At 42.1% G+C, this 15,412-nt stretch overlaps 4 protein-coding genes and 1 pseudogene across 4 annotated transcripts; 3 read left to right on the top strand and 2 right to left on the bottom strand.

The window, feature by feature from the left end:
- The first annotated feature begins 448 nt into the window (after window positions 1–448).
- Window positions 449–1,191, top strand: LOC141812218 (uncharacterized). Its single transcript, XM_074700267.1, has one exon. The coding sequence runs from the start codon at window positions 513–515 to the stop codon at window positions 1,020–1,022; it is 510 nt and encodes a 169-aa protein (XP_074556368.1). The 5' UTR covers window positions 449–512; the 3' UTR covers window positions 1,023–1,191.
- Window positions 1,192–1,839: 648 nt separating this feature from the next.
- LOC141833651 (RING-H2 finger protein ATL79-like) lies at window positions 1,840–2,435 on the top strand (annotated as a pseudogene).
- A 1,434-nt stretch (window positions 2,436–3,869) lies between these two features.
- On the bottom strand, window positions 3,870–9,624 carry LOC141833640 (phosphatidylglycerophosphate phosphatase PTPMT2-like). The gene is made up of 7 exons (XM_074721128.1): window positions 9,481–9,624; window positions 9,124–9,355; window positions 8,237–8,359; window positions 5,488–5,581; window positions 4,963–5,045; window positions 4,790–4,879; window positions 3,870–4,512 (listed from the first exon to the last, which is right to left on the bottom strand). Exons 2-7 carry the CDS (start codon window positions 9,334–9,336, stop codon window positions 4,180–4,182), a joined length of 936 nt encoding a protein of 311 aa, XP_074577229.1. The 5' UTR covers window positions 9,337–9,355; window positions 9,481–9,624; the 3' UTR covers window positions 3,870–4,179.
- A 772-nt stretch (window positions 9,625–10,396) lies between these two features.
- On the bottom strand, window positions 10,397–11,259 carry LOC141824960 (homeobox-leucine zipper protein HAT3-like). Its single transcript, XM_074712312.1, has 3 exons — window positions 11,130–11,259; window positions 10,871–11,055; window positions 10,397–10,765 (listed from the first exon to the last, which is right to left on the bottom strand). The coding sequence occupies exons 1-3, from the start codon at window positions 11,254–11,256 to the stop codon at window positions 10,397–10,399; spliced, it is 681 nt and encodes a 226-aa protein (XP_074568413.1). The 5' UTR covers window positions 11,257–11,259.
- A 2,604-nt stretch (window positions 11,260–13,863) lies between these two features.
- LOC141833662 (GATA transcription factor 4-like) lies at window positions 13,864–14,885 on the top strand. The gene is made up of 2 exons (XM_074721146.1): window positions 13,864–14,157; window positions 14,244–14,885. The coding sequence occupies exons 1-2, from the start codon at window positions 13,879–13,881 to the stop codon at window positions 14,883–14,885; spliced, it is 921 nt and encodes a 306-aa protein (XP_074577247.1). The 5' UTR covers window positions 13,864–13,878.
- The last annotated feature ends 527 nt before the right edge of the window (window positions 14,886–15,412 follow it).

The following is a 15,412-nucleotide window of genomic DNA, read 5'->3' as shown; positions in this document are numbered from 1 at the left end:
TGGATATTTATTATCATTTTCAAAATAAGAATCTTATGATCCAGATTTCCCTGACAATCATCTCGATTGCAACTTACTCACGGCGCTCGCATTGCCACGAGATCGAAAACAAAAGCGAGAAGACGGCGCCGTCTTTGCTTCGATATCTGATAATGGATGTTGTCGACGCCCAGAAGTTCCAACCGATTCTCATCTTCATGGAGCTCACATGATCCAACCATGCTTTCTAAATCGGTACGGGCGACCTGATCAACCTGCCCATTCACGATTTCTCCGATTCATGTTCTTCCAATTCTCATTTCTCACGCCATTTTTGACCAAACCAATAACAAATCTTAGTAAATTATTGGGTGGTTCACTTCTGCAGAGTTTGGCACCTCTGGATCACCTAACTCACCCAGTTAGCTCAACTCCCCGCCACCTCCCACCGCCTGCTGCTCGGCCTTTTAAAGAGCCCCGCGGCCACAGCTACTTTGTCCACTGCGAATCCGAACAGAGCAGAACAGAGCGAGATGGCGGGGTCTGTGGTGGCGGAAGAGGAAAGGAGGGCAGGGGCGGAGGTGGTGCACGGGGCGGTGGAGTGCTACGAGCACTCACTGAAGATGCTGGAGGAGCTGGGGTTCCCCAAGGGGGTGCTGCCGCTGAGGAATCTGGAGGAGTGCGGGTGGGTGCAGGAGACGGGGTTCGTGTGGATGAAGCAGCGGGAGCCGTACGAACACTTCTTCAAGGGCACCAACACGCGGGTGCGCTACGACCGGGAGGTCACAGCCTACGTCGAGCGCCGCCGGATGAAGCGCATGACCGGGGTGCGCAGCAGGCAGGTCATGCTCTGGGTCCCCATCGTCGAGATGAGCTTGGTGGAGCCCGACGGGGAGAAGATATACTTCAAGTCCGCCGTCGGCATCGGCAGGGCCTTCCCGGTCTCCGCCTTCGTCGACGACGACGAGGAGGAGGAGGAGAAGAAGAAGCTGGACGAGAAAAAAGTGAAAGGGGACCAGAAGGCGGCGGTGGAGGCTCTGTAATTGATCCAAACTCTACCATGGGAAAATTAAAGCCAAGCAACGTCCAGTTCATTATGCTTTATCTCTCTGTTCGTGTTTAATTATGTGTGATTGATGCCTTTAATTTGCTATCCATATTGAATAATTTGCTCCTCTGTTTTGGAAATTAATTAAACTTGTTCTTCTGTTTCTTGTGTAGTGTTATTTTTCAAGTTACTGACAAAAAAACAGAACAGAACAGAACATATAAGATGACGAAAAAACTTTGATTTAAATACTTTTTTTTTTTTCAAAATGGAGATAAAGTTTACAGTGCACTTAATTTTCACAATTTCTCAAAAAGCATTATATATTTTTATTTATTTAAATTTTCTTTTGCCAAAAAGAGTAAAATTGGTGAACTCTAGCATGCATGCGTGTTAGGCATCCGTGACATACAAATGAATTAGCTTATTGCCAAAGTTTTGTGCCAGGAGGGCTGTAAACTCTCCATTAAAGCTGAAGCTGAAGGTGAAGGTGCAGCAGAGCAACGGAGCAGAGGAGAGCAGGGTGTGGGGACACCCGCCCTGGACAATGCCCAGAGCTGCTGCCTCGATCGATTCTTAGGAGACTTCTCTGAGCCACTGCAAAGTTTACCACTCTGAACACACGTAAACAATTGTTCACTGTTAATGAACTCACACTGCGCCTCTGAACCACCCAGCTAGCGTTGCAAATTGCAATTCAAATTAAAGAGAAGAGAATGCCATCTTCACTGCTTTTGAGGTCGCTTGCAGTGAGCTAGGCTGAGGAACACGATGAGTCTGCGCTACTGCTTCCTGTCCATGATCCATCGTCTATGCACGCATCCTCATGCGTTGTTGGGATGGATCACGGAAGGGAAGGGGAGTCGCGTTGCAAGCCAGAGTCCATCGCGTCGTCACTAAAACCGTCGACACCCTCCCCTATCTTTGCCAGTTAATTTCCATGACCTTTCCTCCGCCTCCTCCTCCTCCTCCTCTTCCTCTTCCTCCCGTTTCTGCCAACAAGTGGGCGCCGTTTTCTGGCGCCAGGGACTTCGACGCCAGCATGGCCGCCGTCCTCCTCGTAGTCGTCTGCGCCGCCGCCCTCGCCTTCGCGCTCCACGCCGCCCTCCGCCTCCTCATGCGCCGCCTCCGGGCTCGGGCGGCGCCGCGGAGGGAGCCCGATAAGCCCCCGACGGAGTCGGCGGTGGAGATCCCGAGGCTGCCCGGGTCCGTGGTGTTCTCCGGCGGCGCGACGGCAGAGTGCGCCATTTGCCTCGCCGAGATGGCCGAGGGGGAGCGCGTGCGCGTGGTGCCCGACTGCGGCCACGTGTTCCACGCGCTGTGCGTGGACGCGTGGCTGCTCGGGAAGTCGACGTGCCCGACCTGCCGGACCAACTGGCGTCCCTCGCCGGCGGCGGAGGAGCCTTGAAAGAACAACAAAAAAAGCGTCGCGGCCGTCTTCTGGATCGATGATCGTCGCAGTGAGTCTTGATTACAAATTAAGCGGGATGTCGACTGGTAATCCGCCATGGCGTCTATCTTTGATGTTAAATCGACGCGGGAAATTTATGGAGGGATTTTCCTTTGTGAATTACAATACGAATTATCATAGGCGTCAAAATCGTTATATTATCGATCGTTCATAAACTCTTCGGCTTCTTCTTCTTCATGGATATTTGGATGCCTAAAGCTTGCGTTGATCGGTAACTGGCCCGATCTTTTTTTTTATTCTTTTTCAGCTTGCCCTTTTTCTTCTTCTTTTGACAAAAAGTCCACAAACCTCTTTATTTTTTAAAAATACCTCTAAATAATATATTTTATACTATGGAAGATCAGAAATATTTTAGTAAAAATATATTTTTACACCATCAAGTCATTTGTTGTTTTTTGCATGTGAGAAATTAAACAGTGCATTTCCCTGATATAATACATTTGAATCCCTAATGATGATGGTCTAACTTGTTAAATCGATTACTAACCGTACTGATCACTCAGTTTTTTTTAAAGAAAAGAATGGCTAGCATGTTTGATTATTGATTGATCTCCATTTTTTTCTAGCGAGTTTGATTAGATCGTTGATCAATGAACAAACAAAAAGAAAGGACCAAAATTGAGTAAAGTCTTAATGTATAAAATTATGATAAAAGACATATTCCGCGGGATTATGTATGCAATAATTTTACATTTCAATCCCACAAATTTAATAAACTTAGGTGTATTAATTTTATACTTTTAATAGAAGTATAAATTATGTATGCAACATGTTTAGCATTTAGACTCGTCCAACACTTTGACCTTTTTATGATCTTTGACTATATATACAGTATGTTTTAGGTAATTACTTATCTAAGATTAAATGCCTCGGTCTCGGACGTTTAAGCTATCCAAATTTTATTTCAATTCTACATGCATGTATTTTTATTATGCTAGAATTATTATTTTTTTGCTTTGGCCTTCTTTAGAAAATGATGCTATTTTCAGCATCATTGATGGAGATGGGTGGCTCGACACGGATGACGGACCCTAAAAATTGTCGGATGTAATAATGATAGAGTGGAATGATTAAAAAATCTGACAAGTTCATAATTTGAATAAGACCCAACCAGACTTCAATAATGTCGGATTCTGGCGACGACTTCAATAAAACCCAACCAGACTGGCCGATTCATATGGATAAACAGATAATTGGCTGAACCGCGTGCAGGCTCTTGGCACCATGTATCCTGCGGATTAATCTTGAGGGTGACCTGTTCAATCCCACATAAAATTTTCACTGACCAACAAAATAAATCGAAAGAGTATTCACAACTCAACGGTCAGGCTCTTCTGACTCTCAACATGATTTCATTTTTATCAATGAATATGTTTGAAATTGAGTCTAGTAAAACATAGGAAGATACATGAGCCATTTTGCCAAAAAGATTTGGTCATAAAAGATGACAGCAAAAAGGCCTTATTATTTACACTTACTCATGCCAGCGTGCAACAAGCTGACTCATCTAGCCGCGGGATCCTTGCCCAGTCGGGCAGAAAAAAACTTGATTGACGAGTCCACACTCTACAGGGACAGGGAGGGAATCAGACGCAAATTCGTCATACAAAGGGTATACAGTGTAATAGACGGCGGAACATTTGTTAGGCTACGAAACTTGGAACCGGAGTTGAAGGCTCATTTACAGTTCCAGTAGACGGGGATGTGCCATCCCTGATCTGCACCCATGCACACGGCTTCTGAACCAGAAATAGGAGAGCCTCGAAAGTACTCTCCGCCGAGCAATTTGAACCGTGTACACTGAACTCGGCTCTGTCCATGTGCCTTCGTTGCTGGCATTGAAGTACCCGTTGTATCCGACAACGTCGGAATGGGACAAAATCTCAAAGGAGCTGTCATCAAAGGATATGTGGTTTCTGGGGATAACAACCCATGGTGACTTTACACTAAGAACTGTCGAGTCGGTACTTGTTTCAGTTTTTAGAACCCTGAGTTGGTAGAACTCTTCGACGGCCTGCAAAAATGAGTTACCAAGAATCATGTAGTTAAAATTTAGATAGGACTTTTTTCTTCTTCTGCAATGGTAAATGGAGACAAATTTAGCTTCATAGTCTGGTACTAAGCTAAAGCAAAACCTTGTTCTCCATAATCTCAACAAAATAGTAGCGTATACATGATTCGGTAAATCATAGAACTTTGAACACTTACATTTTATGGTAATGATTTTCACTAGCATTTTTAGTCATGTAGTTCTATACTTTTTTTTAAAAAAATAATAATCATATACTGACCTCCTTCTGTGCAGAAGCCAAAAGCACTCTTGGCCTTCTCATTTTGACATGCTGGTATGCAGTGGTCGGAGTCATTTGCTTATGTTGCACCTGTAAAATAGCATTTCTGTTATCATTCTTTCAACAAATATGTGTTGTCAAAAAAATATCCCTTGCTTAAATTAAAGCAATACCAAATAGCATAGGACGATGGTTGTGCTACGTCCTCGACCAGCTTTGCAATGAACATATGTCATTTCCCCCTTTTGGCTGTTTTCTTCACAAATTTGGCATTCCAAAGAAGATAATGTAAAATGAAAGTTAGAAATGTTAGCTACAAGTTGTTTGTAAAAATATTACAAAAATTATGATTATTTTATCAAAGATATTAGCCATATTTAGTTTAAAGGACGGACTACATTTTGGCCACACATTAGCTAGAAAATTTTTGAGCATTTAGAGAAACTAAAATTGGCACCTAAAGGCATTTCCAAGCCATAATAATAAAGCATATGCAAGTTACTTTTTAAAACTAAGGATTTCACTACCATAACTGCTTTTCAGTTGCTAGGATTGTAGATAGAGATGAAATGCAAAAATCAGAACCTTTAAGCTGAAGTTGTATAAATAAAAAAAGATGTTGCAAAATGCACCATTTTCAGATCCCATCACTGAATTAAATAACATGTTCATAATGAGCCTAAGACGGTAGTGCTTACTATGGATGAAGTCCACAGCTAGGCATATATCTCCAAATGATGGAGCAAAGAGGTAATCTCTGGTTGGGATCAGCAAATGTTCAATCCTGTGTGCCTACTCAGAAGAACCAAAAGAACAAATGACCGCTTACTGGTACTTGGTTCATTAAATTATTGACAGGGCTAAAGAGATTCCAGAAGCACCTCATTACACCCCATACAAAGAAAATAATATACAATATGAATACAAAGAATAAACATTGAGCTTGACACAATGGTAAACTAGCTTCATTTGCTAACTAGGGCACAAAGGAACAAGAAAACAATCACTTTGGTTACATACATTGACCCTTCCCAAGCATTGCAATAACAAAAGCCTCATGCAGTGGAATGCCCTTTAGGAGACTAAAGGGTTCCAAGTCAAGCAAAGAAATACTGGCCGCCTACAGCAATACTTTTCTATTTGAGTTTCCACTTTCCGTATGATATGAAGAAATTTAAATTAAAATCCAGCAAACACAAAGGAGAAAAGAGATAAATGAATGAAGTTTTAGCATAGAGTAAGAAGTTGCATCTAGGAACACAGTAGCTTAATTCAAATGGATGAATTCTAACTTTAGAATGTTTCATATGTTAGATATAATGATGTCTGAGATTAATTCAAAGAATACACTGGCTCTTGTACTTTAGATATTGCACATTGTCAAAAGGAATTTGGGAGTTAAAAGATTAGTGGCTTTCCCTATATTAGTGTAGCTCTAGTACTGGAGGCTTGATCATATGCAGTAATGCTTCAAAGTTATTGGGATGTCTTAATGCAGCATAATATAGCTGTGGCTTACGCTGCTAGGGAACAAAGATTAAGGGAAGAATTATTCAACATATGATTATCAATTAGCAGAGGTAGAATTATCTTTAGGGTGAGAAATGGAGATATTGAATGCCCTAAACCTAAAGAAGACTTCTATATATCCTCAGAAATACTTATTGCATATAAAAGTTTTAAATTATAGTTTTACTTGAAAAGAGCTGAATATAAGACAGCTGACGGCTAGAATTACTGAAGATTGAGATTTGAATATAAGGTATCAACTAGGGAAAGCAAAAGTTCTTGTCAAAACACCTAGTGGGAATGGTTTAGATGAATATTTAAGTATTCTTTGTTTTTTTCATGATAATCTTCTTCTTTCTTGATTCATGCATTTATTGGAAGGATAACATCAACGCAAATGATCCTAAATAGTTGGGACTTACTGCTTCCTTGTTTGTTTGCTGTAATGTTGTAGATTTATGATTTGTTTTAAGATATTCTTTGATAAATCATTTCCATCTCCAGATTTGTAGCATATAAATTGGCATATGACATCAAGTAGATCAAGATAGTAGGTGCTTGGATTTTGGTTTTTCATAAACTTAATGCATGCACAATTTTGGTGTATTTAAGAAGCTTGTTGTAAGGTTCAACTAATTGAATAACTACTGAGTGGCATGAACAAGCATTTGGTTTCCTTGATAAATCGTTTCCATCTCCAGATTTGTAGCATATAAATTGGCATATGACATCAAGTAGATCAAGATATTAGGTGCTTGGATTTTGGTTTTTCATAAACTTAATGCATGCACAATTTTGGTGTATTTAAGAAGCTTGTTGTAAGGTTCAACTAATTGAATAACTACAGAGTGGCATGAACTTGAACATTTGGTTCAAAAAAAATGTTATTCAAGGACTTGAGTGGGTTGAAAGAAGGTATAGAATTCCTATAATGCAAAGGACATGCAAATTGGCTAATGTAAAAGTTGAGCATTTATTTGGAATTAAACAAGAAACTTTTATATATTTGCAAATGCTTGTTAATACAAATGAAAATAAATCACTTTAAAATAAAATTCGGTTACAGTTTTATTTTATTTATACTATATAAAATATAATTGTATTCTATTTAAATATATTTTTTTATTTCTACTTTCACTTATTGCAATACACCTTCATTTATTTTGCCTCAGTCTTAAAGAACAATGGTAAATGTAAAGTCTATGAAAGAGACTCTATCCCATTAGTTTATTCGAAGAACTAATTCAGGCAATAATAAACATTTGTTGACACTTAGAAGGCTATTTGGTCCACCAATGGATTCCTAAATGATCCAATTCTATGCATTAGATAAGGTTGGAACAAAAATTGGCCACTGTCAGCCAATATAATAAGCATTTGCAAATTTAGCAAACCTATAGGCATGGCTGTCTAGAAAGACAGCAAACATAAGAAACCTGTTAAGAATCTTGGGATAAAAGAGATTAAAGTTGCCATGCAATCCGACATATTTGTTAAAAGGAATTACTGAAAAAAGGGGGAAATAAACAAATAACAGATGTAGAAAGACTCCTGCATCCTCATACAACCTAGATTGCAAAAATTGGCATGGCTGAGCCACTCTACTACTCTAATATGGCACACAACATATTTCAAAATCAATAAGCACAAGAAACTGCTCAGAATGTGGCAGGAACTGAGTGCAAATTGGTGAGTATCATCAAAGAGAAAATTCCCAAGCCTTGTATTTAACAGTTCCAGTAATGGATTACTGCTACAACCAAATTTCCTCATTGTAAGGATAGAGTAGCTATTTGCTAAAATCAGTTGAAATAATTAATATAACTAAAGCATTAAACGAATCATAAGACTTGATTGAACTAAATCAAACACCAAAAATCTTCTACTGCACTCTTTCTATTCAATAGAATATGACTGACCGAAAGGGAGAGAACTCACATCATATAAAGAGGTAGGCACAAGTGTCTCATATGGTTCAGTCAACGTAATGACACCACAAACACCAAGTTTCTTCAAGAGAGGAACATGACTGGGGAATGGTACAGCACCTAACAGTAAACACTGAAATGGCAAAGGTCAATGAGTTACTCAATATTTCTAACAAAGAAGTTACAACTGAAAGGAGAAGAGGCCAACAAATCTGACAAGAATTACAGAGTTCATAAAATCCATAGGAACATTTCAAAAGAGTTCAAGCCTAACAATTAGTAGCAAAAAGCCAATAATTGAGGAGAAATTTTGCTTGTATCCTGATAATTCTGGCAGTACAACTAAGAGGTGTAAAATTATGCAACTTCATTCCATCACATTGACTATTTCCCTGGATTGGTTTTCTGGAACCACTTCTTGGAGGTGGACATCAAATGGTATATCATCTCCACGAGCTTTTCTTACAATATGCTTTCTCATGATGTACATGTAAATAGACCTTTTGTATCAGGAATTTTTGGGTCATTCCTAGGATGAAAATTTTCGTTTGGCTTGCTTTGCACAGGACACTCAACATCTAAGGATGTGTTAATTTGATAAAGAATTACTCTTCCTGACGCTCTTTGTGTTTTATGCTCATAGAATCAAAAAACCTCTTCACTTATTTTTCTCATGTGGTTTGGCATTACCAGGGTGGACTGTTTAACGAATCTGTTTAATCTTTTCCTGGGTAGATTTTCCTCAGCACATATAATGAAAACAAGAAAACTGGAAATCAGCGCATATGTAGAACCATTCATACTCTTGCACTTTAATAACATGTAAATTCCAAAAACACGAAGTTAAATTTATCCTGCGAGTTCCAAGAAAAGGAAATTTACAATTGCATGACAAACCTCATCGACTTGATCCCACCAATGGAACTCGGATTCGATCACATTCCGCACACAATTGTACACTAGCGTCGGGTAAAAGAGAAACCGAGCCCCGACTCCTACCGCCGCCCTCTTTGCATTAAAGAAAGCATCCCTATCACTGTAAACCGTGGAAATCGACCTTTCCTCCTGTCCCCCTTCCGTGCACTCCTCCTCAATCTCCTCAATATGCATTCCGTCAATCCAATTCCTCCTGCACAATTTCGTAAGCCAAGAAGAGATAGTAAAAATCACCCAAACAAGCATACAATTTCTCAATTCCAGTCGAGAACAAAAGGGAGAGCAACTCGAAGGCAGAAACAGCTCTGCTAGGGTTACCAATCTGAGGAGGTGACGGATCAAAATGGCGAAGGAGATTTCTGCTGCAGCGGCACGCGATCCCCACCCGAGTTTGTTTGGACCGTAGGCAAATCCCACGGCGCCTTCGTTTTCGCGCTCTCTCTTTCTCTCTCCGATTTCTTGTTCCCCTCTCTCTCTCTCTCTCTCTCTCTCTCCCACTCGCTCTCCTCGCCCTTTTAACAACTACTCTACCCAGCTGTTCTTCTCAACAACCCCCAAAATGACAAATCAAACGTGCATCAAGATTGGCGACGGTTCTTGCATTCGTAAGGGAGCCCACGTGATCGATGAACGGGTTCGAATTATGGGTCCGGTCGTGCCGTCGGGTCCAACCAACCACGTGAAGTGAGCCCCTTCAGGATCCGCCATCACAGAGGACAGCTGGCCATATGTGGCGCCCCGGCCCGCCACGCTTGCCTTTTACGCTGTGATTCGGCGTCTTGTGTCTCGTCCGGAATACGACGAGTACGCGAAGTGAGGTCATGCATCGGTGTAGTACGTCAGCCTTGCACGTGAGTCGTGACATTATTTTAAAATCTTTTTCACCATTTTTTAATTGTGGTGGAGTCGTGACGAGGTTCGAGGAACAAATTGAAACAGTGCAGGACAAAAGAGAGATTTCGGAAAACGAATTACGATAAAGGATGGCAGGAGTCGAATATACAAAGAGATGTTTGGTTAACGATGGTTCAAAATTCATTGGGTGCTTCCGTAACTGCAAAACGAGACACCAAACTTTCGAGAGCACGTCGAAAGATTCTGAAATTGAAATGGCACTCAACGTAACGACGGCATATAGAAAACAGTGCAGTGGTGACGAACCAAGAAACACAGTAACAGCACAAACGTACGAAGGTGATCAAGGTCAAATCCATCATCAAACACATGGTTGCTGTCAAGACTGGCTGTTCGCCAAAGATTCGTTGGCGCGCAGGCGGCGATGCTGAGGAAGCGCTTCGGCGGGCGAGGAGACGGCGGCGGCTGTAGAATTGGAGAGTCGGCGGTCGCAGGAAGGGCACATGGTGAGGGTGGTGGGGGGCGTCATCTGCATGTAAACCTGCGGCGACAGCTTCAGAGCTCGCAGTTCCTGCACCTCCTTGTGCAGCCTCCTGTTCTCCTCCGTCAGGTTCTCGCAGCACTTCTTCAGGAACTCGCAATCTACCTCCGTCTGCTTCAACTTCGTCCTCGCTCTCCTATTCTGGAACCATACCTCTACCTGCCTCGGCCGCAGGTTGAGCTGTTTAGCCAATGCCACCTTCAATTTCTGCATCCTCACATTCATCGGTTAACGAGATCACTACTTAATCATAGATATATATATCGACGTAATTAGCATTATGGTGCTGTAAATTAAAGCGTAATTTAGTACAGGGTTGAGAGTCGTGTGCTCCTTGAAGCTGTCCTCGAGGACGGCCGATTGGTCTCTGGATAGCCGGAGTTTCTTGCGGCAGCCGTCGCCGTCTTCGTCCTCGTCACTGATTCCCTGCGACGAGCAGCCCCCTCGCTCGGCCTCCACAGCCTCATCCCCCGGCGCCGCCTCCCCTGCTCCTCCATCTATATCCAAGATCACAGCTTCTTCTAGAAACACATACGTAACGCTAATTCAACCTTCTCCTTTAATTAATTACCTGAAGAGGACGGGAGGAGAAGGTTCCACTGCATTCTTTGGCTGAAATAAGACGACGAAGAAGAAGGCGGGAAGTGATTGGTGTAAGTGCTTAAGCTGAGGCTTAACGATAAATCCTCCTTTTCCATCGTATATAACATGAGTTATTATATACCTCGATCACTTCCTCCTTTTTTGGGTTCTTCGATGGAAGTCGAGAGGCCGAAGATAAGGCAACAAGGCAAGGTAAGGAAGAAAGAAAGAGAAGAAGATGAGGAGTGCAGAGGAGGAACGAAGGGTGTTAAATAGCGGCAAGTTTGGGGGCACTGCAACACCATGTCTGCAAGTCAATACCAATGATGATGAGCCGAGCATGGCGAGGAGCTGCCAATTATTGCAATCATGAACGCTGTTGCTAAATTCCATCTACTTTTTTTTCCTGCTACTGTTTTCCTTTTGATTTTTCAGAAAAAGATTATCTCCATGGTTCTTTACCTGTTTCAGATCCGCACGCGCCCCTGAGCTCGGGGCTTTTGCTTCATTTGACCTTTGACTCAATGTCTCTGCTTTCTCGTACGGATTCGCCTAGTTTGATACAAACAATGAGTGAGAGACTGGCATATCTCCACCCAACACAAGGCAATCCAGAGCAGATGATGGGCACTGAGAAACTCGAAGGAAAAGGGATAAAAGAAAAGAGGCTCTGCAGTCCAGAGCTCGAGTCAATGACTGGGCTGTGAGTGTTGTGTCAGGGGAAGCCTGAAGTAAGCAGCCAGTCATGATCACACACATGGTGCCAATCTGTCTTTTTGAGTTGGCCAATTATCACAGTCAATCGATGAAGGAAGAATTGATGAAAGACGAGACCCTTCTCAGTTACTCAGAGGAGGAAAAGAAATGAGCACTTTGTCCAATTATTTGTGCTTGAAGGAATCTCTGCTCGTAGTCGAGTCACTCTATCCAGTAAAAATTGCACAGAGGTAATAAGTTTTGTGCCAGGCGAAGTCAAAGGACGTTGATTATATTCCTTCAGTGCATGGAGTAGTGGAGTACACAGCACAGCATGCATGGTTGATGGGATGCTTTGAGTTGAAGCTAACCGAAATAAAGGTTTGATGAGTTTGGCTTCGTCCACGACAATATATAGGGTTTAGGGTTTAAGACTCCAATTACTTGTTTCTTTTTCTCGTAAGAGCACTTTATGATTTCAACGTTTTAAGAGAGTTGAATTTGTTTCTCCATTATTTTTTAGAGTTTTGTTTTGAGACCGAACATTTGAGAAAAAGCGACCTCTTTTGTGTGCAAGATGACGGGGAAAAATTAGTTAAAGATTCAACTTAACATTTGACGCTATTTTTTAAAAATAATTAATTATAATAAAGTTATAAAATCATTATAATTATTTAAACCGAAAAATTTTAATTATGTGATTTTTGACATAAGAAAAAAATACAAAGGGTAAACTTGAGCTTTTTACTACATCAATTTTAACATCCAATCAAACTGCAAAATAAATTGATCCTTTTACATAAAAATATTAGTTAGCAAGGATCTACTTTAAATAATTAAAGATTAATAAATTTATCCTTTTACATAAAAATATTAGTTATCAAGGATCTACTTTAAATAATTAAAGGTTAATAAAAATCTATATTAAATAAAAACAAAGTCATTTTCATAAATAATTTTTAATTTAAAAATATTGATTTTCAAATAATATATATATATATATATAGATATATTATATTAAAAATAAATTAATGACTTTTATTCAGCTATTCGTAAATTATTGAAATTTTCTATCATTAAAATAGGACAGTTCGATGGAATTCAAACATTTATTCTTTAATTGAAAAAAAAAATCTTTCAAATTTAGCTCGTTAAAAAAAATTCGAGATGTAATGCATTTCTTAATCGCGTCGCTGCTTGGATTAAGTCAGCGCGTGAGGTGCATGAACCGTCGAATCTCCTAGCTGTCATTACACATGGACCGCCCGGTGGCACCAGTCTCCTCGTGGCGACAGCCACTCGCGTTCGGTGGTGGGAGCTCCACGCGAGGAGCCCGTCGGCGTAGAAAGCGACGGCCACGTGCGGCGCCCCCACGGGAGACTGACACTGCTCCCTCCCTCACCGCGCGAACCTTCTCGCCGACACCCTCACTGCTCCTTCCCTCGTTCTTCTCTGTGCACACAAAGCAAATATCGAGATAATAAAGATGAGGAGTGGGCATGCAGTATCAATGTCGATCGTCCCATTGCGACTTACGACCACCAATTTCGTTAAGCATTGAGTTAATTAAGAAGACGCTATATAGCGATGGGCTATATAAGTAATCCCAGTCCCCAGCTCATCATCACCTGCTTGTATATTTCTTTTTGCGATGTCAGACGATCATCAATATCTGTGCCAAGCTCACATGATCAGAGGAAGACTAATGCAACTACGAGTGGGGAAGCTGGGACAGGTGAGGGGAGACGAAAGCAACGGGGCTTTAAAGAGGTGAGGGGAGGAGGAGCGACATGGGCGAAGAGCATGAACCATGAACCAAGTGCAATGAGCCACGCTCCTCATCATTACTCCCATTATTGTCTTCATCATCACTCCCTCCATTATTTGTACCCAAGTCACAAACTCACCGTCACTTGTTGCAGCTTTTGATCAACCACCCCCACTCTCATTTTCCACTGACAAGGACAAGAAAAGGGAAGGAGAAAGAAAGAAATTAAAGACTACGAGTCCACCTACATACGTCTGTGTTGCTGTGTTCAGTCATGGAGTGGGAGATGTCAATGGTTGAGGATGCAGGCGCTGTAATGGCTGCTTATTATTCCACCGGCTCGCGCTCTGTTCCACCATCCAATACAACATCAGCTTATGGTTCGGTTATTCCGCCTGAAACCTCCGGTGTTTCTTACCTTTCCGGCAGCTCTGACACCAATTTCTTCTCCGCAATGCCGACAGAGCCGCCGTCGTCAGTCGTTGCCGGAAATGGCTGCTTCGCTTCTGTTTTACAATCGCAGCAGCAGAGCTCGCTCGACCTTTATGTTCCAGTTAGTGTAGATTAAATTATATATGATTTTGGTTTTGGTAGAGAATTGGTAGCTAGTTGGTTAAGGTTTTGTCTCTATTGGTGCAGCAATGCGAGGACGCGGCGGAGCTCGAGTGGCTGTCCCAGTTCATGGAGGATTCTTTCTCGGACACGCCGAAGGAGGTCGGTTGGAGCTCAATCTCGCCTCCCCTCGCCTGCGCTGAGCAAGTCCACGCGGAGCCGCCGGCCACAGCTCGCGGAGCCCAAAGCAAGCGGTTCAAGGCCGTAGCTTGGTCCTCATCGGTGGCGCCGTCGCACCAACCGGGCCGGCTGAACTCGCCGTCCTCCTCCATTTCTTCATCTTATGAATTGACGCCGTCGGAGCTGAGTTCCTTCACAGGCTCCGGGAGAAACGGGAGGGGGAAGAAAGGCAGAGCGACCGAGGAGGGCGGCGAGGCGCGTCGTTGCACCCACTGCGCGTCGGAGAAGACGCCTCAGTGGCGCACGGGGCCGTTGGGGCCTAAGACACTATGCAACGCATGCGGGGTGAGGTACAAATCTGGAAGGCTCGTGCCGGAGTACCGGCCAGCGGCGAGCCCGACCTTCCTTCTCGCGCAGCACTCCAACTCCCATCGTAAGGTCATGCAGCTCCGACGCCAGAAGGAGTTCCTCCTCCGCCACCACCAGACCGACACTTCCTCAGTCTCTCGGTCGGAGGTTCTATACGATGATGGCTACGGTGTCTCCTGAGCCTCCGGCGCCGGCGGCGGTACCTTGTCTTTTTATATCTAACTTGGCAGATCGTTTATCAAACTGTTTAATAAGAAAGCAACAACTTTCCCCTAATTAGACGGTCATAATCTTATATTTTTATTCTAAGCTAAATCTGAATACTCAATTAATTTGCCATTATATCAAAAAGCTCCTCGTAAAATCGAGTTTAGGCTTAACTCAGAATGGATCGTGTAATAATTAAAATCAAAAGCTCATGATGGGGCCATTCTAAATAAGGTTTAGATTTTCACAAATAGGGTTGATTGAAAAGGTTCCCTAAATGGAAAAAAAAATTGAGGAATCCGCCATTCACGTGACGTGCTGCCACCAAGGCTGCAATTCTGACAAAGGAAAACGGAAAGCAATATTGTCGCCGTCCTTTAATAATCAATACCTTTTCCCCCTATAATAAATAAAAGACAATTTAAATTTTAAATTAACAAAAATAAAAAGAACAACTTCTTTTTTATTAAAATCGTTAAAAAATATTTTATTATTATTTA

This window comes from Curcuma longa, chromosome 1 (assembly GCF_044706935.1).
Source record: "Curcuma longa cultivar G26 ecotype Majalengka, Jawa Barat chromosome 1, ITB_CL_G26_1.1, whole genome shotgun sequence".
Classification (NCBI taxonomy): Eukaryota; Viridiplantae; Streptophyta; class Magnoliopsida; order Zingiberales; family Zingiberaceae; genus Curcuma; species Curcuma longa.
Note: the sequence above shows the minus strand (reverse complement) of the source record. Positions and strands in the feature narration are given on the sequence as shown.

Coding starts and splice junctions, on each gene's coding strand:
- LOC141812218 (XM_074700267.1), top strand. CDS start 513: ATGGCGGGGTCTGTGGTGGCGGAAGAGGAAAGGAGGGCAGGGGCGGAG.
- LOC141833640 (XM_074721128.1), bottom strand. CDS start 9,336: ATGCATATTGAGGAGATTGAGGAGGAGTGCACGGAAGGGGGACAGGAG. Junction 8,360..9,123: donor GGTGGGATCAAGTCGATGAG/GTTTGTCATGCA, acceptor TTGCCATTTCAG/TGTTTACTGTTAGGTGCTGT. Junction 4,880..4,962: donor CCATCGTCCTATGCTATTTG/GTATTGCTTTAA, acceptor GCTATTTTACAG/GTGCAACATAAGCAAATGAC.
- LOC141824960 (XM_074712312.1), bottom strand. CDS start 11,256: ATGGAAAAGGAGGATTTATCGTTAAGCCTCAGCTTAAGCACTTACACC. Junction 11,056..11,129: donor TCTCCTCCCGTCCTCTTCAG/GTAATTAATTAA, acceptor TCTTGGATATAG/ATGGAGGAGCAGGGGAGGCG. Junction 10,766..10,870: donor AGCACACGACTCTCAACCCT/GTACTAAATTAC, acceptor GTGAGGATGCAG/AAATTGAAGGTGGCATTGGC.
- LOC141833662 (XM_074721146.1), top strand. CDS start 13,879: ATGGAGTGGGAGATGTCAATGGTTGAGGATGCAGGCGCTGTAATGGCT. Junction 14,158..14,243: donor CGCTCGACCTTTATGTTCCA/GTTAGTGTAGAT, acceptor CTATTGGTGCAG/CAATGCGAGGACGCGGCGGA.